General features: G+C 42.0%; 1 protein-coding gene across 1 annotated transcript in view; it reads right to left on the reverse strand.

Moving 5' to 3' along the window:
• RIT2 (Ras like without CAAX 2) overlaps positions 1-21,776 on the reverse strand; it is a 264,180-nt gene that overhangs the window by 171,816 nt on the left and 70,588 nt on the right. Inside the window, exon 2 of the mRNA XM_077818125.1 lies at positions 15,912-15,968. Within this exon, the coding sequence (XP_077674251.1) occupies positions 15,912-15,968 (57 nt within the window). The remainder of the gene's footprint in view (positions 1-15,911; positions 15,969-21,776) is intronic.

Genomic DNA, 21,776 nt, shown 5'->3' on the forward strand with positions numbered 1-21,776 from the left:
TGGACGAGGCTACTCCAATGTCTCTCCCTCCGAGGGAGAGCACTGGTGCTTAACCAACTAGTCCTGTCCACGCTCTGGTACCGGCTCAACACCCTGGCCCCGGCCCCGGGTTTCCTGACCCACCTCCGGAGATTGAGTCTAGAGTTCTTCTGGTCAGGAATGCACTGGGCCCCTGTTGGAGTTCTTCACCTACCCCTGAAGGAAGGAGGGCAGGCCCTGAAGTGTCTGTACACTCAGGTCCGCGTTTTCCGCCTCCAGGCCCTGCAGAGGCTCCTCTATAGTGCAGTTAGTTCGACGTGGAGCATATTGGCGCATGCCTTCCTGCGCCGCTTCCAAGGGCTCCAATATGACCGGCAGCTCTTTTATCTCTGTCCGAGAGGTTTTCCACGAGACCTCTCGGACTGCCGGTCTTCTACCAGGACCTCCTCTGGACCTGGAAACTGTTTCTAACGACCAGGTCCGTGGCGGCCACCGTGGGAGCAGATCTCCTCACGGAGCCCCTGCTACACAACCCCCAGCTCCGTGTGCAGGTGGCGGAGTCCCGCTCGGTGCGCCAGAGGTTGGTCCTGGTGGAAGTCACAAGGGTCGGAGACCTCCTGGACTACGACCGGAGAGACTGGCTGGATCCCCTGACGCTCGCTCGGCGCATGGGGCTCTCCAGCCCCCGTACCCCCCTGGCGCGTACTTCAGGAGGTGAAGGCCGCCTTGACCCCCGCTGCTCGGGCTTATGTCAACAGAGCCTTGCGCGAGGGCGCACCCTGCCCATCCTCTACCCCAGGCCCGCTGGACCTTTCCATTTGGCCCCTACCCCGTAGATCCCAACAAACCCCTCACCCTTTCACTGCAAGCCGGCTGCATGAACTGCAGCTGGTCAGTTTTCAAATTGCACCACGGAAATGTTTATACACATTCACGCTTCACACCTTCACGCCCACACCCTGGTGTCCCGCCCCGATACAAAGTGGCGGGACCTCCTGCCGCCTTTGGAGGGTGAGCAACCTCGATGGGCCAGCCTGTATTCCACCTTGGTCCCGAGGCCCGTCGAGGACATCAGTTGGCAGCTCCTTCACGGAGCTGTGAGCACAGGCGTGTTTCTGACACGGTTTACCCCCATCCCGGATACTTGCCCTTTTTGTAATGTGAGGGAAACCCTGGCGCACGTATATTTAGAGTGTGCCAGATTGCAGCCCCTTTTCCGGCTCCTCACAAATATTCTATTGCGCTTCTGGCTTCATTTCGCCCCTCACCTTTTTATCTATACACTTCCCATCCGTGGCCCCACAAAGTCGCGGGATCTCCTGGTCAACCTCCTCCTAGCCTTGGCTAAAACAGCCATTTATAAAACCAGAGAGAGGAGGTGGGCCCATGAAACGTCCTGCGATTGTAGGGCCTTTTTCCGATCCTCAGTACATTCACGTATCCGGGCGGAGTTCCTCTGGGCGGCGTCCACCGACTCCCATGACGCCTTCGAGGAGCGGTGGGCGCTGTCCGGGGTTCTCTGCTCAGTGACCCCGTCCGGTTCCCTCCGTCTGACCCTTTGATTGAGGGGAAGAGCGAGAGACGCCAGCCCCAGCCGTTGCCGCTGTGGATACCATCATTACTGTCATCTAGGAGGGGGTCCTATAATACATGGGTGTCTACCCCCCCCCACCCCTAAACCGCCCACCCCGCAGCCGTGCCCATCTTGCTGGGCACTCTCAGGAGAGGGAGGATCGGTGACACTGGGCGCGGCACTAGGTAACTCGAGGGGGTGCAAGACCACGAGTGTCGAGGAAGCCCCCCCACTCTGGGCCTAGGCTAGCCTGAACACTTCTCCCTCCTGAAAGCTGCTGTGTTATACCTTCTGTTTGCGTTGTTTTGTTGCATAGTTGTTTTGTTTCTTTTGGTAATTCTTGTAAGTGTTACAAATAAACTTCTTTTCTGTTTCAAAAAAGAAAGAAACAAAAAAAAAAAACAAACAAACAAAAACCTTCCCTGTTACCTTACCCAGGGAAAAGGCACCTACTTAACCTGGGGCTAATATATCTGCCTTCTATTACTCTCCTTAGCCATCTAGCCTGACCCTGTCACAAAGTATAGCCAAGTCAATATATCTGGAGAAGTAATCAGCTGCAATAATGTATGTGTGTCCTTTCCAGAAAAAAAAATAAATCTGTGGCTACCTGCTGCCAAAATCTGTCAGGTAACTTTGCAGAGAATAATGGTTCTGGTGAATTTTTCCCCTTGTTACATATTTTTCAGCCTTCTATTAAAGTTTAAATTTGCCTACTCAGACAGGGCCATAGTATGGATTGTTCTGCTTATGCCCTGCATTTATTTATATCTTGGTGTCTCCTCATGGATTTTGCAGACAATCTCTTTCTGAAGTGTCATTGGGATAAGAATACGTTTCAGAGTAGCAGCCAAGTTAGTCTGTATTTGGAAAAAAAAAGGAGTACTAGTGGTACCTTAGAAACTAACCAATTTATTTGAGCATAAGCTTTCGAGAGCTACGGCTCACTTCATCTATCTGCATCCGATGAAGTGAGCTGTAGCTCACGAAAGCTTGGATGCTCAAAGAAATTGGTTAGTCTCTAAGGTGCCACTAGTACTCCTTTTCTTTTTGGGATAAGAATGTACCATCCTTTCAGAAGCAGGCCATCAGCCATATGAAGGTCATTTTGGTCCTGCCACCATGTTAGCAGGGCTCTTGAAGGTTGCCTCCTTCAACCCCACCCTCTTTGGCAGAGTTGAGTCAGTTTCTGGCAAGTCTCATCCTTTTGTTGTTCTCTAATTTGCTGAAGTTGGCCAGCAGATTCTGGGAATTGCTGCCATGAAATCTATCTTCATTTGTTAGTGTCTGCTTAATTGGGGCTCAAGATAGAGTGAGTACTGTCCCTCATATGTGTTCAATGTCAAAAGAAAACCACATCAATCTAAATCTTTGAGTCATAGGTAGAAGGTCATCCAGTGGTTTGGAATCTAGCAATGCCCCTGTTCCTATATTGAAATTCAACCCAAACTGAGTGTCAAGGTTCCTCCCCCACTCTGAACTCTAGGGTACAGATGTGGGGACCTGCATGAAAAACCTCCTAAGCTTATCTTTACCAACTTAGGTCAAAACTTCCCCAAGATACAAAATATTCCACCCGTGGTCCTTGGATTGGCCGCTACCACCACCAAACTAATACTGGTTACTGGGGAAGAGCTGTTTGGACACATATTTCCCCCCAAAATACTTCCCAAAACCTTGCACCCCACTTCCTGGACAAGGTTTGGTAAAAAGCCTCACCAATTTGCCTAGTGACTACAGACCCTTGGATCTTAAGAACAATGAACAATCCTCCCAACACTTGCACCCCCCCTTTCCTGGGAAATGTTGGATAAAAAGCCTCACCAATTTGCATAGGTGACCACAGACCCAAACCCTTGGATCTGAGAACAATGAAAAAGCAGACAGTTTTCTTACAAGAAGACTTTTAATAAAAATAGAAGTAAATAGAAATAAAGAAATCCCCCCTGTAAAATCAGGATGGTAGATACCTTACAGGGTAATTAGATTCAAAACATAGAGAACCCCTCTAGGCAAAACCTTAAGTTACAAAAAGGATACACAGACAGAAATAGTTATTCTATTCAGCACATTTCTTTTCTCAGCCATTTAAAGAAATCATAATCTAACACGTACCTAGCTAGATTACTTACTAAAAGTTCTAAGACTCCATTCCTGGTCTATCCCCGACAAAGACAGAATATAGACAGACACACAGACCCTTTGTTTCTCTCCCTCCTCCCAGCTTTTGAAAGTATCTTGTCTCCTCGTTGGTCATTTTGGTCAGGTGCCAGCGAGGTTACCTTTAGCTTCTTAACCCTTTACAGGTGAGAGGAGCTTTCCCCTGGCCAGGAGGGATTTCAAAGGGGTTTACCCTTCCCTTTATATTTATGACACTGAGCCATTCACAAACCCAAATGATGGCTAGAGCTTTCTCTTCCATTTGCCCATACTGCTGCTTTGTTTCTGTGAAGCTTCTTGATGTGAATACAACAGGTCTCTGGTCTACTTTTGGCTGCTTCTGTGAGAGCACTACTCCTAAACGATATAAAGGTATGTCCATTGATACTGTTGAATAGTTTACCTAACATTGTGCCAAAATAGATGGTAAGGTCAGTAGTACTTTTATTTTATTAAATGTGTTTTGTTGTGGAATAGCCCAGATTCACATAATATGACCATTAAGAAAATCTCTTAAAGGTTGTTGGATGAGCTGAATTTGGCAAGAATTTTCGAAAAATGATTTGTCATGCACAGAAACCTTCTTAGACCAGAAACTTCTTTGGGTTAGGGTAAGGAAAGTAATGATTTCAGTTTGTCTGAATATATCTGAATTCCCTGTTTGCTAATTATGTGTCCTACAGGTTTTATCTGCTCATTTCCAAATTCACATTTCTCATTCAGAGCCAGCTTGTGGAAGTGTTTCAAAACTGCGTGTAGTCACTCATCATGTTCATTTTTATATCTGCCATATATTAACACAACATCTGCATGGCAAAGATGCCAGGCAAATCTGACATGATCTGAGAGATTCTCTTTTGTAAATGTTCTGACGCTGAAGATATGTCAATTGGAAGATGCTTAAAACAGTACCCTTCAACTAGGGTGATGAACGGAGTTAATGATATAGCCCCTTTAGCAAGAGGGATTTGCAGGCAGCCTGCTGTACAATCTAACTTTGAGAAGACTTTAGCTTCTGATAACTGAGCTAATGTCTGGTTAACTGCAGGAAGCATCTCTCTCTCTCTCTCTCTCTCCTCATGCTTTTATTAAGTTGTATAAGCTCCACATAAATCGGAATTTTAACATTGGGCATTAGTACTACAACCCTGCCCAAATACCAGTCAGTGGATTCTTCTGTTTGGGAAACAATCCCCGTGTCTTCCATTCTCTTTAATTCTTCTTTGACTTTCCCTAGCAAAAGTATAGGGAGGTGACATGGGGCTGTGAGAGCAAAGGGAGTTGCTGATGACACCAGTTTTATTTTGTACTCCCTGGATGGTTTTCATAGCCTTTGAAGATATTTCCTGTAGTTTGATTTTTTTCTTATTAATGCATTCCAGTTTCCCTACTAGGTACAGTGCTTGCATTGCTGGCAACTGTAATAGGGAACAGAGTAACAGCCGTGATAGTCTGTATTCGCAAAAAGAAAAGGAGGACTTGTGGCACCTTAGAGACTAACCAATTTATTTGAGCATAAGCTTTCGTGAGCTACAGCTCACTTCATCGGATGCATACTGTGGAAACTGCAGAAGACATTATATACACAGAGACCATGAAACAATACCTCCTCCCACCCCACTCTCCTGCTGGTAATAGCTTATCTAAAGTGACCACTCTCCTTACAATGTGTATGAAAATCAAGGTGGGCCATTTCCAGCACAAATCCTGGTTTTCTCAGCCCCCCCGCTTTTTTTTCCAAAAACCACACACACAAACTCACTCTCCTGCTGCTAATAGTTCATCCAAAGTGACCACTCTCCCTACAATGTGCATGATAATCAAGGTGGGCCATTTCCAGCACAAATCCAAGTTTAACCAGAACATCGGGGGGGGGTAGGAAAAAACAAGGGGAAATAGGCTACCTTGCATAATGACTTAGCCACTCCCAGTCTCTATTTAAGCCTAAATTAATAGTATCCAATTTGCAAATGAATTCCAATTCAGCAGTTTCTCGCTGGAGTCTGGATTTGAAGTTTTTTTGTTTTAAGATAGCAACCTTCATGTCTGTAATTGTGTGACCAGAGAGATTGAAGTGTTCTCCGACTGGTTTATGAATGTTATAATTCTTGACATCTGATTTGTGTCCATTTATTCTTTTACGTAGAGACTGTCCAGTTTGACCAATGTACATGGCAGAGGGGCATTGCTGGCACATGATGGCATATATCACATTGGTGGATGTGCAGGTGAACGAGCCTCTGATAGTGTGGTTGATGTTATTAGGCCCTGTGATGGTGTCCCCTGAATAGATATGTGGGCACAGTCACCTACTACAGGACAGGCCTAACAAAGAAAATAACAGAACGCCACTAGCTGTCACCTTCAGCCCCCAACTAAACCCCCTCCAAAGCATTATTAAGGATCTACAACCTATCCTGAAGGATGACCCAACACTCTCACAAATCTTGGGAGACAGGCCAGTCGTTGCCTACAGACAGCCCCCCAACCTGAAGCAAATACTCACCAACAACCACATACCACACAACAGAACAACTAGCCCAGGAACCTATCCTTGCAACAAAGCCCGTTGCCAACTGTGCCCACATATCTATTCCGGGGACACCATCACAGGGCCTAATAATATCAGCCACACTATCAGAGGAAATGGCCCACCTTGATTATCATGCACATTGTAAAGAGAGTGGTCACTTTGGATGGGCTATTACCAGCAGGAGAGTGAGTTTGTGTGGGGGGGGCGGAGGGTGAGAAAACCTGGATTTGTGCTGGAAATGGTCCACCTTGATTACCATACACATTGTAAAGAGAGTGTTCACTTCGGATGGTCTATTACCAGCAGGAGAGTGAGTCTGTGGGGGGGTGAGGGGGTGGCGGAGGGTGAGAAAACCTGGATTTGTGCTGGAAATGGCCCAACTTGATTATCATACACATTGTGAGGAGAGTGATCACTTTAGATAAGCTATTACCAGCAGGAGAGTGGGGTGGGAGGAGGTATTGTTTCATGGTCTCTGTGTATATAATGTCTGCTGCAGTTTCCACAGTATGCATCCGATGAAGTGAGCTGTAGCTCACGAAAACTCATGCTCAAATAAATTGGTTAGTCTCTAAGGTGCCTCAAGTCCTCCTTTTCTTTTTGTAATAGGGAAGTTGTCAATCCTTGTATTACATATATTATTTCATGAAGAACTTTCAGTCCTTTCTCCAGTTTCCCAAAGAAATGGCCAAAAACATTCAATGTATTGTTATAGCCCCATACAAAATTTTTGCAGTTCTCCATTCTGGGATTGATGATAACTGTTTTTTGGAATTTCAGTGTCTGCTGCCCCACTATCTGTTTTAAATGTAAGTTTTTGACCATTTAGCTCTATGATTGTGTACCAAGGTGTTTGTTCTATTGAGGATATAGTCCCTAGAAGTATTGACTCATTGTCATCAGATACCATTCCCTTTTGGATTGTTTCCACCACTCTGGGTGATCTGCAAGCTATTGCAAGATGTCCCATTTTGCGGCATCGCCTACATTCTGGTTCTTTTGCTGGCCAGCTGTGGCTTGGTGTCTTGCCACAGCTTCCACGTCTTTTTCCAACAACCCCTCTTATTAAGTGAGAGACCAAATAACCTGTCTAGTGGTGCACTGTTCTTATGCTGTGTATTTGGTCTGGGTGCTCCTTTCACCTGTGTATTTTTCTCCTTTTTGCTGTGTCAGTATTGTCTGATATCATCTTCCCTCTTCTGCTCGCATGTAAGTGACATTGCAAAACACCAGAGAGACAGCATTCTCACTTTTTGCTATAGCTTTTGCTAGCATGAGATCTGTGTCTAACTGAAAAAACCTGTGCTTATAAACTGGTCTGTCTTATGTCAACAACTATCCTGTCTTTTTTGATTCTCCTTTTAACACTCCATATTTGCAATGTTCAGTAAGCCTGTGAACTGCAAGTAACAACAATCTTAGCTGTTTCCCCTTGTTTTTGACACCTCCTATTAAATTTGGCCCTTTCACGTATAATATTCGGTCTGCCTATCAAAGAGGCATCAAAGCCTCTTTCACATTGGAGTATTCATTCTTTTCCTCAGCAGAGAGAGGTACAGCACATAGGGTATCATCAGTAGCATCACCCATGTCAAATATCAGGACATTTACCTGGTATTTTTGTGTTTTCTTCATTAAACCATAAACCACCCTATCGCACCCCCCCCCCCAAAAAAAAAAAAACAACAACCCACCCCTCAAATCTACAAATCTAGCAAGGCCAGATGCTCGAATTATCAAAATCAAACTTTTGTAAAAGAGCCATTTGTGCTACTGCTGAGACAGGGTTCTGCCTCCTTTCTGCTGTTGCTTTACAGATCTCCTGTCTGATTATCCACTTTCCCTAGTAATTCACTCTGGCAGTTTAGGGTTTTCTTTTCTTTCCTGTGCTCCTATAGAGAGGGATTCACAAATTTCTGACACCCTGTAGCGTGAGGACATACACACTAGGAGCCATGCTTTCAGCAGCAAGTAGAGTACTCTCAAACCAGGATGTTCCTCATTAACTGAGCTCCCCATTGCAACACTTCCTGATCCTCTCTGGTAATTGCAGAGGACCAGGAATTCTATAATCGCACCTCAAATGCTTTGATTAATATGTGGTAATACTCAAACAAATGACTCCATGCAAATTTAGCTCCTGGGATTCTGTATCTATTTCCTCAGAGACTATGATAACATATTTGATCAGTTTTCTGTGCAAATATTTTTAGATTTAACATCTAGCACTGTAAACTCAACTTGGGATCCCAGCCTTCTCACAATTAGTCCAAAGGACAGAGTCTAAGGCCAGAAGGGACCACAGTGATCATCAAGCCTGATCTTCTGAACAACACGTCATAGAACTTCCCCAAAATAATTCCTGTTTGAACTGGAGCATCTCTTTTAGAAAATACATCCAATCTTGATTTAAAAGTTGCCTGTAATGCCTGAGAATCCACCTTAACCTTTGGTAAATTGTTCCAATGGGTAATTACCCTCACTGCTAAATATTAGTGCCCTTATGATTTCAGCTGCCACTGTATCATATATGGGAAAGATCATCTCAGGTAGATAGATCCAAAACCATTTGTTGCTTTCTAGGTCAAAACCTAGTAGAAATCAAAATAAGTATTGCCTGAAAATTAGCTGGTAGCTAGGACAACGAGGAGTCCTTGTGACACCTTAGAGACTAACACAAGGACTCCTCATTGTTTTTGTGATACAGACTAACACAGCTACCCCCCTGAAACCTGGTAGCTAGGGCAGCTCACGGAGCATATGTTTGTAACATGGTGAATGAAACATCATATAATAAGCATTCTGCTTAACTCTGTGCTACGTGCGATTTTCTAGGCTGAACAAGACCTTAAATGATATTTCAGAAATGTCACTGGATCATCCAAAAATTCTGGGGTCCACCTGTAAGGGTAAAACCTTGTCTTCACACTTCAAGATGCATTTATAGTCATAGTTCTATAGATACAAATCACCATAGAAAAACAAGGTGTAACAATGATAATCTCTGTTTAGTAAATCATAACACGGGGGACTGATAGTCATGGAAAAGCCATCTCCTTAGGGCATTATGATGAAGGAGGAAAAAGTCAAATGGCTATAGTCCTCTAGTGTTGCGACCACAGCTTTTTCCTACCTGGAATAAATTCTTCACTAGCGGGGGAAGAGACACTACCCATAGTAGGTCATGGTGGCAACTACATAGATTGTCAGAGTAAGGATGGTCTAGTAGTTATGAAAGTAGCAGAAGATGTGGGTTCAATTCCTTGTTCTGTCACAGGCTTTCTGTGTGACCCTGGCCAAGTCTCTTAGCTTCTTTGAACCACAAATTCCTATCTACTTTCCTACCTTGTGGGGTATTATGAGGATAAATACATGAATGAGCATGAAGTGCTCAGATAGCATGGTGATATGGGGCCATATATGTACCTTCGATAGATGGGTTGCTGTGGTCCAGCACCAGATAGCTAGTAGGTGGAGAGAGATAATTCAGTGTGAAATCAGCCATGTGTCGCTAGATCTTCAAAATGTTAGAGGCACCCCATCTGCACAGGGAATGTCTTCTACCAACACAGGGGCACCATAGGGGAGAGGCTTCTCTACTTCCTCTGTGCCATGGAGAGGCCTAGAAGGGACTTAAAGTGAACTAGAATCAATTCCTCAGTTTCTTTATATCTGAATATGCAGTTTCTGCTGAAATAAAGTCACAAGCAACATGGGGTAACTGTGGCCACCTGTCTAGCTAGTGTCAGCCAGGCAGTCTGTGCTTTTCAGACTCCACCTGTCAGAGAGTCTTATCTCTTACAAGCGGAAAGAGAGAGACATCTTTTTTTTCTGAACAGCATAAAGCCTTCAGTGAAATCATCTAGACAGTTGTAATGTCTGTAACTCATCTTGCAACCTCAAGCTACTTAGGCTCACATGCCATGTACCAAGTAGTGTATTGTTCACTTGACAGATGGAAGCATTTCCCTAATCTGATTAAATCTGTGTTTTGTTTGGACTGTGCACATGAGTTTTAAATGAAGAGGATCCAGCTAAATCTTTTCACCTTTGGCTTTCTGATGGATTGGAGTAAATAATGGCTGGAGCTAATATTAGTTGAAGTAAACCCTCCTTTCTTTAACCAACTGTGGTCTTCATCAGCTCATGTAAATTTATGTTATGTAGCTACATTGAGTTCAATGGAGTTTTTCTGATTTACACCAGCTGAGGGTCTGTCAATTAGTCTCTTCAGTCACTACATTTATGTACTCTTAACAATCCCATGCTGCCTTATTTGTAAATTTCTGTCTTGGCCAATATAATGACAAATTAAACACTCAAATGCACCAAACAGTTTAGTCAGCCTTTAAATTCAGGAGCTGTTCTCTTTTAATATTATCCATTGTTCATGGTACAACTGTAGCTGGTTTTCTGACAGCCTACTGGGGATGTTTTAGAATTCTCTTACAATTCAGACAATATATTATTTCTTTCATTTTGTCTCTGGTTGTACTGTTGACAATTGCATTCTTGGCTAGCACACCAGGGATTGAACTGGGGATATCCACAGCTAAAGGTATAAACAGCTCCAGCTTGAACTAAAGAGCCAACTCTCTGTAGCTGGGGGAGGGGGTTGTAACTACTCATATTCTTTGTGGATCAGAAACAGAGGGGGACCTGTAATCCTCACTTACTGGTGAGTTATACACATTCCAATTGGTTTGTAGTATGCTGAATGGGGAGCTTGATCCTAAGAGAGTGCAGGGTCCCAGATGTGACAATAAAGCTTCCACTATTTTGTTTTCCATTTAGTACATATTCCATAGCAGGAATAGAAACTGAGCATTTCTCAGCACATCTTGAGAGACATCGGAGTCTGGTAGTTAGGGTACTTGGTTCATATCCAGATCTTCCATTGATTTGCTGTGCAACCTTTAGAAAGCTATTTCATTTTTCTCTTCCTCTATTTCCCTTCCTACTGTATGTCTTATCTATATAGATTGTAATCTCTTTAGGATAGCGACTGTCTCTTATTATGTGTTTGTGCACAATGGGCTCTTGATTCTGACTGGTGCCTGAAAGTGCTACTGTGATTAACATAATACATAATAATCACTTCTATCTCTTTATTGATAATTATTTTTCATATTATGGTAGTGCCTAGAGGCCCACAATCTGGGATTATGACAAGACAATACACAGTTAAATATGTGGTAGATGATAGACAAGTTAATGTTAAAGATGAGTGTGTGTGACTTATTGTTCTCAATGGCTATAATGGTTCTCTTCTCCCCCACTTTTTTCTCATTTCTGTTTATTCATTGTTTTCCTGAGTGCAATGAATGTGAATGTTGAGATTTTCTTGTAGTTTAGTTCTCTTTAGAGCTGATATTCACATTCTTTTTTTTGTGTGTGATTTTTCTTTAAATGGTCATAAAAGTCTTAGATATTGTCCTGGGTGCATAATACTAACAGTTTATTATTCCACAAAGTCAGGAGAAATGTTGTGAGCACTATTAAGACTTATATGTTGTTTCTTTTGACCTTACTAGGGCCTTTGACACTGTAAATCGAGATGGTCTGTGGACAGACATCTGCAAATTTGGTTGCCCTGATAAGTTTGTCAACATTATTAAATCTTTTCACACAGGAATGCAGTTTGTGTCCTTGACCAAGACTGCTTCTCAGCTGCCTTTGTTGTCACTGATGGAATAAAACAACGCTGTGTTCTTGTTCCAATGTTATTTAGCATCATGTTTTGCTGATGTTTTAATAGAAGAATTCAGAGACATTGGTTGTGGCATTTATATGCAACACCGTATGGATGGAGGTGACTTATTGCCTGCATGCGAAGAGAAAAGTTATAAAGACAACTATTCGTAAATTACTGTTAGTTGGTGATTGTGCTTTATTGGCCCATAACTTCAGGTCCATTCAGTTGCTCTCTGGCTGCTTTGCACATGCAGGAAAACATTTTGGTTTAACAATCAGCCTGAAGATGACAGAAGTCATGGTCCAGTCTCAACTGAGAAGTACTGCAACTATTCCAGTTGGGTCTGTCAATGATGTACCACTCAAAATTGGTGACATATTTTGCATCCTAGGGAGTATCATTTCATGGGATGCAATAATTAACAACATTACAAAGTTCATTGGCGCAGGCTACGAGGCCTTCAGAAATCACCAGTGTCATCTCTGGAATGAATATGCTGTCAGACTGGGAATGAAAATTGATGTTTACAGTTCTATTGTCATTACCACTTTCCTCTATGGCTGCAAATGTGAATTACTTATCAACACCACCTAAATTGCTTGGACCAATCCCAGCTACAATGTCTATGGTGAATAATGGCAATTAAATGGCAAGATTTAATTCTAAACACCAAGGTCCTTGAATGCCTCAAGATCACAGGCACTGAAGCTTTCATAGTAAGAGTGCAGCTGAGAGGGTACAGTCATGTGGTCTGTACGTCTGACAGTAGAATACCGAAAACAGTCTTTTACAAAGAATTGAAGATAGGAACTCGTTTTAGGGGCAGACCAAGCAAACATTACAAAGACTCTCTCTCAAGACCAACTTTCAACCTTTCAAAATTGACCTCAACACCTGGGAGCTCTTAGCCCATGACAAGATGGCAACAGCTCTGCCATCTCAGACTGAAAAATTTTGAGAACTCATTGATTGCTGCAAACAAGGAGAGACCTTACTTCCTTCTAGATTCCTGTTCACCCTAGTAGGGTGTGATTCACAGACTGAACTTGTCATTAATTATATTTACGATTCACCCAGATAACACAGGAGAAAACTTAACCCTTGTCCAACAAAAGAAACTATTAGCTATTGTCTTTATCCAGAGAGCAAAGAAATGAAGAGATCTGGAAAGAATGAAAGGAATGAAGTCCTCCCAGAGGACACTTCCATGCTTTTTTTCTTTAGAGCCAGATAGACGTGCTTTCAGCCATCTGTCAGTACAGAATGTTCAGTGAAGGTAATCTGAGGTGATGGATGTGCCCAGTGGATGTCCAAAGGGATAAATCTGCACTCATTACTCACTGCTCCTTTTAAAGGTGGTACCTCTAAGATCTATAACAATGCCTGATCTCTTCAGAATCAAGCAGTAGTAACCGATGGATAATGAGAGTCAGAACATTTGTAACAGTGATTGGAAACAGCAACTCAAAGTAATGATAAGCCGAAAACGTGGGGCTGGACTGTATGTAATCCTTCTGGGAAGTGGTGGCACCGCTCCTGGACAGCGCTGCCTGTTCAGCTAGCTTTCTTACAGAGATGTGGGGAAGGAAGAGGCCACGGTACAACCCTGCTCCAGACTAGCCTGTTGTTACAGGAGTGCTCTAGAAAAGAGAGATTCCTATATATCGATAAACAGTTAATAGGTCAAATGCTAGTAGATGGCATGCAAGACTATGCAGCATGGATCCTGGATTTTGAAGGTCTAGTAAAACTTCTTGTTGCTGTGCACTCTAAATGGCTTCCCTGTGTGCAGCTCTTCACGTGCAGCTCTTAACTCCTCGTGTGGAAGGGAACCCACTCTGCACTCTTTCAACCAGATCTGCCTCTCCTGCTCACACAGTCACTGAACCCCAAGAGGAAATCCAGTGGAATCAACCAGAATCAAAGAATCATAGAATATCAGGGTTGGAAGGGACCTCAGGAGGTCATCTAGTCCTATCCCCTGCTCAAAGCAGGACCAATCTCCAACTAAATCATCCTAGCCAGAGCTTTATCAAGACTGACCTTAAAAACCTCAAAGGAAGGAGATTCCACCACCTCCCTAGGTAACCCATTCCAGTGCTTCACCACCCTCCTCGTGAAAAAGTTTTTTTCTGAATATCCAAACTAAAGTTCCCCCACTGCAACTTAAGACCATGACTCCTCATTCTGTCATCTGCTACCACTGAGAACAGTCTAGATCTATCCTCTTTGGAACCCCCTTTCACATAGCTGAAAGCAGCTATCTGCTCATTCTTCTCTTCTGCAGACTAAACAATCCCAGTTCCCTCAGCCTCTCCTCATAAGTCATGTGTTCCAGTCCCCTAATCATTTTTGTTGCCCTCCACTGGATGCTTTCCAATTTTTCCACATCCTTCTTGTAGTGTGGGGCTCCAAACTGGACTTCTTTTCCAGCTCAGGCCCTTCCCACCCTGGCTCAACAATGTGATCCTTAAAACAGATGCAAGTTTCTAAAGAAGATAGATTTGAAAGTGTTCTCCTGGATCACTCTCAACCCTTTATTTATTACAGGAAAAATTCTCTGATGGCATAAGTCCATTGAAATCAAGAGAACTAACCCAGAAGAGAGTGTGACCCTATCTATTGTGCAGTAAACTGCATCTATCATGCAGTAAACCCAGTAGTCACAGTTATTTTCTCATAAAAACAGCAATAATGTTTATCTTGATAAGAAATGGTTTGAAAATAGGAAAGCAAACCATAGAGTTTGAGCATTTTCTCCCTACAATGGAATAACACAGGATGTTGAATAGGCCTTTTCCACAAGCGAATGCTGCTCTTGTTAACATATAGCATTAATTAGATTTCATGGCTTCACTCACCTATTGGTAAAAGAGTTTTCTTTCACAGTGTTTCAGGACTGGCATCACAAATGTAGAGCTGGCCTTGACTATATGATGGATCATGTTTTCATCAATTGTGTCATTCTGTGACAGCAAACTCCCCAGGTAGCAAAACTTCACCACAGAGACAAGAGGAGCAGTAAGAAGAAAAGGAGTACTTGTGGCACCTTAGAGACTAACCAATTTATTTGAGCATGAGCTTTCGTGAGCTACAGCTCACTTCATCGGAGCAGTGTTTATCTTAATAATTGGGTAAAGATGTGCATCGCCTGATACTGTTTGGTACAATATTCAGTTTTCTTCAGGCTGATTGTGAAACCAAAACAATTGACTGCACAAATGAAGTGATCAGTTATAAATTGAGCATCACCAATTGAGTGTGCAACTGGTACACAGTCATCAGCAAATAAAGGCTCCTTAATAACTAAATCTGCCTCTTTCATGTGGGCATAGGAACAACTTCCCATCAGTGCAGAATGGATAAATACTCCTCTGTTGATGCCCTGAAATGCATCCATCAAAGTATGTGAAAAAAGAGTGTGGGAACCAGCATGCAACATTGTTTGGTGCCACTGGTGACAGAGCAAGGTGGTGGCAGATGTGGCATGCCACCATTAACCACTTTGAAACCTGGTGCATTAAGACCTAATGTGGAAAAGGTGAACAGTGCAAAGCAAGGATGCAACAGCCCGCGGTGGTCATGGACAATCCTGTCTGTGCTACACGTAGCAGTGTTTCTGGTTCTTGCATTAATCTGACCTCGCATATATGTGTTCACCAATAGTGTGGGCTGAATCCTCAACATCAACATGAGACTCCATCATCTGAGGACCAACTGTCTATCACATGACCATGACCAACCAAATGACCATCCAACAAATATTCTCAGTTTGAAAGTTATAACTCCCAGGCACTTCACAAAGCATTGTTAGGTGGTTGCCATGGCCCTGCTATTCCCATCTTGCTAATTGCAAGGGGAATCCCACTAAAGAAAAGGGATCCCAGTGTGGACAGGTTGAGAGCTACTGGGGTAAATCTCATAGAGCTGCCAGACTGGATGGAATAAAGAAAAGAATAATCTATACTCACCTATGGTTGGATCATGGTAATCAGGGAACCGATGGCTTATGAACTGCATTGTCATTGCTGAGAAGGAGAAAAAGAGAGAGGTTACAAAAAAAAAACAGTGAAGAGATATGGGGTGAAATAAAGCAGAGGAAAATGTAGGCAGAATTCACAAAGCCAAACATCAGCCAATGGTCCAAGCACATGGCTGATATTTGCAATTGCACAAGACAAAGCCCGATTGATTTTGTGTGCCTTTCTCTGCAGACTGTTTGCCCAGCTTTAGTAGATGCCAATCACTACAGTAATTTAAAATAGGATAAGAGGATATCCTCTAGGGAGCCATCTTGTAGCAGGCTAAGACAGGTTGATAAAAATAGCTTGTGAATGTCTTAACTTGGTCTTAATTGGGACTACCCAGGGGACAATTATTGGCCAGCTCATCCCCTTTGTGAAAATAATGCATGGAAACGATTTCAAACAATATGAGTCTCATGTAGCATCAGGGTCTGCATGCCCCACAGAACAACAAGAAGTTTTAGAGGATAAAACCAAAGAGATCCATGCACCAAAGGGATATGGAATATCAGCCCTCCAGGCCGCAAGTTAGCTACTGCCCTTGTAACACCGCTTTTCTCCAAAGACGGATTCAACAGTGCAGAGGGAATGTTAGCTATGTTAAAGTTGGCCCAATCTGTATTAATTTACCCATAAAAATGTGTGTGGTTAATGGAGAAACAACGCTGCATCTTGGTCATCCCCAGACCAGGAACCGCAGTATATATGGATTATTAAACCCATGTAACTCCAAAGAAAGAGCTTATAAAGGGTGAGCGGGTAGGAGGAAATGATGCCAAAGTACCTCATAAATATAAAGGTCTTTATAGGCTTTCCAAACATTAATAACTTATTCTTGTAAGGTAGGAAAATACCTCCCTTTTCCAGATGGGGCAATGAGGAACAGAAAGTTTTAATGAAAAATCTGTGGGCATTGTGTTAATATATATTTAAATACAATAATGGAAAAATACAATATTAAACATTATGTTCATTGAAATACACCTCAGTTTCTTCTTTTTTAAAAACTTTATTGAGCAGTTTTTTTATTAAAAGGTCAGAGATGAGACTGTCATGTCTATTTAGCATCTGGATAAATACTATGTAACACCTTGGCACTGGTCAAATATCTCCCTTAAACAAAACTGTTGCTCATATTCTCCCAGTTATACAATAGCACACTCGTACTCTTCATCAGGTGCCCCATGAGGTATCTCAGTAAAGGAACCATCATGATTAAGCATGCATTATAAAGTAAAGTATTTAGAAAGTATCATCAGATGGAGAAATTGTTTTCAATGTTGAAGAGAAAAATAAATGAGGTCCAAGAAGAGTCCTTAAGGTGAGTGTGTAACAGATTCTTCTGATTCACTCCTTTCCTACCAAAACCTCATCATCCTATATGAATAATTCAGAACTGTACAAAGGCTTGGCCTACATTACTGAGTTAGGTCACCATAAGGCAGTTTATGGCTACCTAATTATGTCAGGTTCTACACTACAATGCTGCTTCTGCCAAAGTAAGTGGCCCTCTATACCAACATAATAACTCCACCTCTATGAGAGGCATAGCACTTATGTTGATGTTGTTAGGGGACAAAGTGTCTGGGTAGACACTGCATTACCTACATTGGCTATTGGCTGTCAGCCCTGAATGGGCCTCCCCCCACCCCCCGTCCCCAACGCTGACAGCCCGAGTTGTCAGCTGGGTGCTGGGCTCACAGCTGGGGCTCCTGGCACTGAAAGCTTGGAGTGTCAGCACCAGGGTGTGGGAAGAGTCCATCTGTGAGCCTGCATCTTGCTGACGGCGGGAGAGGGCAGCAGCTCTGAGCCCCATGCCTACAGCTGAGGTTGTCAACCCCAGGGCTGCTGGGCTTTAGCTGTAAGTGTCCCACAATGCCCCACTTCAGTCAGTGGAAGTGCTCCTGGTGAGGAGGCGTGCCACCTACAGAAGGAGCAAGTGTGGACATGAACCACCATTTTAATTACTGCGGTGACAGTATGGCGACTTAAGTTGACTTAAATTTTGTCGTGTAGACAAGCCCAAAGTAACATCAACTGCAGTACCTGATTTCATATCTGATGCTTCTTTCAAACATGAACTCTCGTTAAATATGATGTAAGAGACAAACAATCCTTCTTTACACTATATGGAATGAAGTTTCCTCCCATCTGATTATTTTATGCCTGAATGTTATCCACTAATAAAAGTTTTAGAAAAGTCATTTCAGCCGGCCAGAAACAAACTCATAGCATTTTGCGGTGTGGTGTTTCCTGGGGGTGAAATTGATCTCTGTGCAGATGGCCAGCAACATGTAAGTCACACTTAAATCTTATTTTAAGGGATTAAGTGGTACATAACCCTCATAAAGACCATCAGAACTAGACTGAGTTTCAGCTTGCTTGGGTCAATTGACATTGTTCGCTAAGAGACTTGTGTTTGTGACTTCTGTTTGCTAAGAGAATCTGGATGGGGTCTCAAATCCCATCAATGCCACTTCTTGCTTAAACAAGCTGTGCTGCCAACTCTCCTGATTTTATAGCATCCCACAATATTTTGGTGTTTCACCAGTGTCAAAGAGATTGCATGAGGAACTCAGCTTTCACTGAAAAGAAAAAAAGTAACTTTGTAGCCCTAAAGGTTTCAGGGAAATGGTTGAAAATGTGAAAGGAGTTGACCATAAAGGCTCAGAACCGGAAGGTTAATAAAACAAAATCAAAGTGGTTTAAAAAAAATCTCATGATTTTTAAAACAATCTCATGACTTTTAGTGGAGCTTAACTCATCATTTTTGAATGGTTGGAGTTGGCAATATGTCATATTGTAACATAATTATACCTCGCTCTTATATAGTGCTTTTCATCAGCAGATCTCAAAACACCTTATAAGAGAGGTCAGTACCATTATTCCTATTTTACAGACTGGCAAACTGAGGCACATGGCAGGGCAGCAAGCTGCCCAAGGTCACCCAGTATGCCATGGCCAGGAAATGAACCCAGGTCTCAAATCCAAGTCCAATGCTCAGTCTACCAGGCCATGCTACCTCCCCTAGGATACATATAAAATACACTTCCCAACCCAAGGGCTGAATATAATACCTCTTCCCTGGTCCCAGCTACCTATTATGACATGTTAAATCAAAAATGAGATTCTAACCAGGATATCTTGAATGGCAGAGCAGATAGACACTACAGCATCCCTACTTTGAAAATTATTTATTTAAATTAGTCCAGAATTGCATTACTTTGTTGAAATACTCTTTCCTGCTGTTATCTTAGGGACTCATGGGTTAACAAGATGTCCTGAAAAAAATGTTACAGAAAAGCTGGATTAAATATTTATTACCATGTTAATAAAATATTGCATATTTAGGGTAGACAAATATAAATGTTAAGGAGCAGCATTATAAATTCATAGCCACACAGACAGGATAAGTGTGTTAAAAAGCTTATTTAAAGTCCACATACCATGGGTGAATAAAACAACATGCAGTTACATTAATGTTTTCAATCTTGTGCGCAATCAAATGCATTACTGTTTTGAGTACTGTATGCATTTGGGTACTTCCATATCCAGGCCACCTGTTTTTAACCCAGCAAGGTTTTTAGAGACCCCCATCTGATAACTATTTGGTGGCTTGTGAGAAATAAGTTAATGCCCAATGTCATATTCTCAGTTTGTTACCAGACGTGGAACCACTGAGACACATCCCATAAGATTCAGGCATACAAGCCTTCATTGCAACTTTTCTGAGATCACACACTGTCTGCACAGCAAATGGATTCAACTAGTTCCATTCCCTTGTGGGTGCTATTGCCAGCTCTCTTGAAGGTACCCTCCACTAATCCATTCTCAATCCAGTTCCCAGTGGACCAATGTCCATGTCACAAAATCTATTGTGAAAACTGAAACAATTGCTGAAATTCTCATCAGAAGCCAGGGATTCAGGATTAAACTTTCCCGTTTTCCATGAACCAGCATAAAGACGGTGCACCATTTATATCCCTGTTAAATCCTTAGCACAGGACTTAAGAGGAAATTTTGTTGTTCATAGATTTAAATGATTCTAAGGTCAGAAGAGACCACTGTGGTCATCTAGTCTGACCTTCTGTAGTACACAGTCCATAGAACTTCCCCCCAGAATTCTGTTTGAACTACAGGATATCTTTCAGAAAAAAACATTCAAACTTAATTTAAAAATTGAAAGTAATGTAAAATCCTTTCCAACTCTTGGTAAGGTGTTCCAGTGGTTAATTACCTGCACAGTTAAAAATGTATCCCTTATTTCCAGTCTGAATGTATCTAGTTTCAATTTCTATGGGTTCATAGGCATTGTACTGGCTGTTTACACTAATGTGCAAGAAGACTGGATTTACATGGTCATTTCTAGATATTTTCCCTCCCAAGAAAAATTGAGGCCCACTGGTGTGGGGCGGCATTGAAATGTGCAGTGCCCATGTCAGACCTATTAAGCAGCTACATAGTGAACTTTAGTCTTTTAGGAGTCAAATTCACTAAAGGGATAAGAAAGCACAACTCAGCTGGAGCCAGTGAAATTATAACTGGGAATCATTTAAGAACAGTTTACCAGATGCCCAAAAAGCAACAATACAAAAATTAAAGGAGTACTTGTGGCACCTTAGAGACTAACCAATTTATTTGAGCATAAGTTTTCGTGAGCTACAGCTCACTTCATCGGATGCATATTGTGGAAAGTGTAGAAGATCTTTTCCACTTTCCACAGTATGCATCCAATGAAGTGAGCTGTAGCTCATGAAAGCTTATGCTCAAATAAATTGATTAGTCTCTAAGGTGCCACAAGTACTCCTTTAATTTTGGCGAATACAGACTAACACGGCTGTTACTCTGAATACAAAAATAGAGGGAGAAGGTGTGCAGGTTAAAAAAAAGACCTGGTTTAGAGGGGAAGTGAAGGCAACTATAATAAATAATAAATAATAATAATAACAAATGGAAGAAAGGGGAAGTTGATACTAATAAATACAGATCAGAAGTCAGGAATAGTAGAAAATTGATAAGGTAAGCAAAGGGACACAAAGAGAAATATTCAGACAGCAGAGTTACAAAAATAAGGAGTTTTTTAAATGTATCAGAAACAAAAAGAATCCTGACAATGGTACTGGTCTGTTACTAGATGGAAATGGCATACTTATCAATAATAATGCAGAGAAGGCAGAAATAGCCAATAAATATGTGTGTTGTATATTTGGGTAAAAGCAGATGATATAGTGTCATTATATGGTGATGATATTCCATTAGTATCTCTGGGATTTTAAACAAAAGCCAATAAAGTTATACATTTTTAAATCAACAGGTCCAGATAGCTTGCATCCAAGAGTTTTGCTGAACTGTTAATGTTGATTTTCAGTAAGTCTTGGAAAGCTGGAGAAGTTCTAAAAGATTGGAAGAAAGCTAATATTGTGCCATATTTTTTAAAAAAAAGGTAAATGGGATGACCTGTGTAATTATTGACCTGAGAGCCTATTATTGATCCCAGATAAGATAATGACACCACTGATATGGGATTTGGTTACTCAAGAATTAAAGGAGAGCATTTAATCAATGAAAATCAACATGAGTTTGTGGAAAATAGATCATGTCCAAGCTAATTGAAATTGTTTCTTTAATGAGATTTCAAGTTTTGTTGATAAAGGTAATAGTGTTGACTTAATATACTTAGACTTCTCTAAGGAGTTTGACGTGATACTGCATGACATTTTGATTAAAAAACTAGAACAATATAAAATGAACATGGCATACATTAAATGGATTAAAAAGTTGCTAAAAGATAGATCTCCAAATGTAATCGTA

The sequence above is a fragment of the Eretmochelys imbricata genome, chromosome 5 (assembly GCF_965152235.1).
Source record: "Eretmochelys imbricata isolate rEreImb1 chromosome 5, rEreImb1.hap1, whole genome shotgun sequence".
NCBI lineage: Eukaryota > Metazoa > Chordata > Testudines > Cheloniidae > Eretmochelys > Eretmochelys imbricata.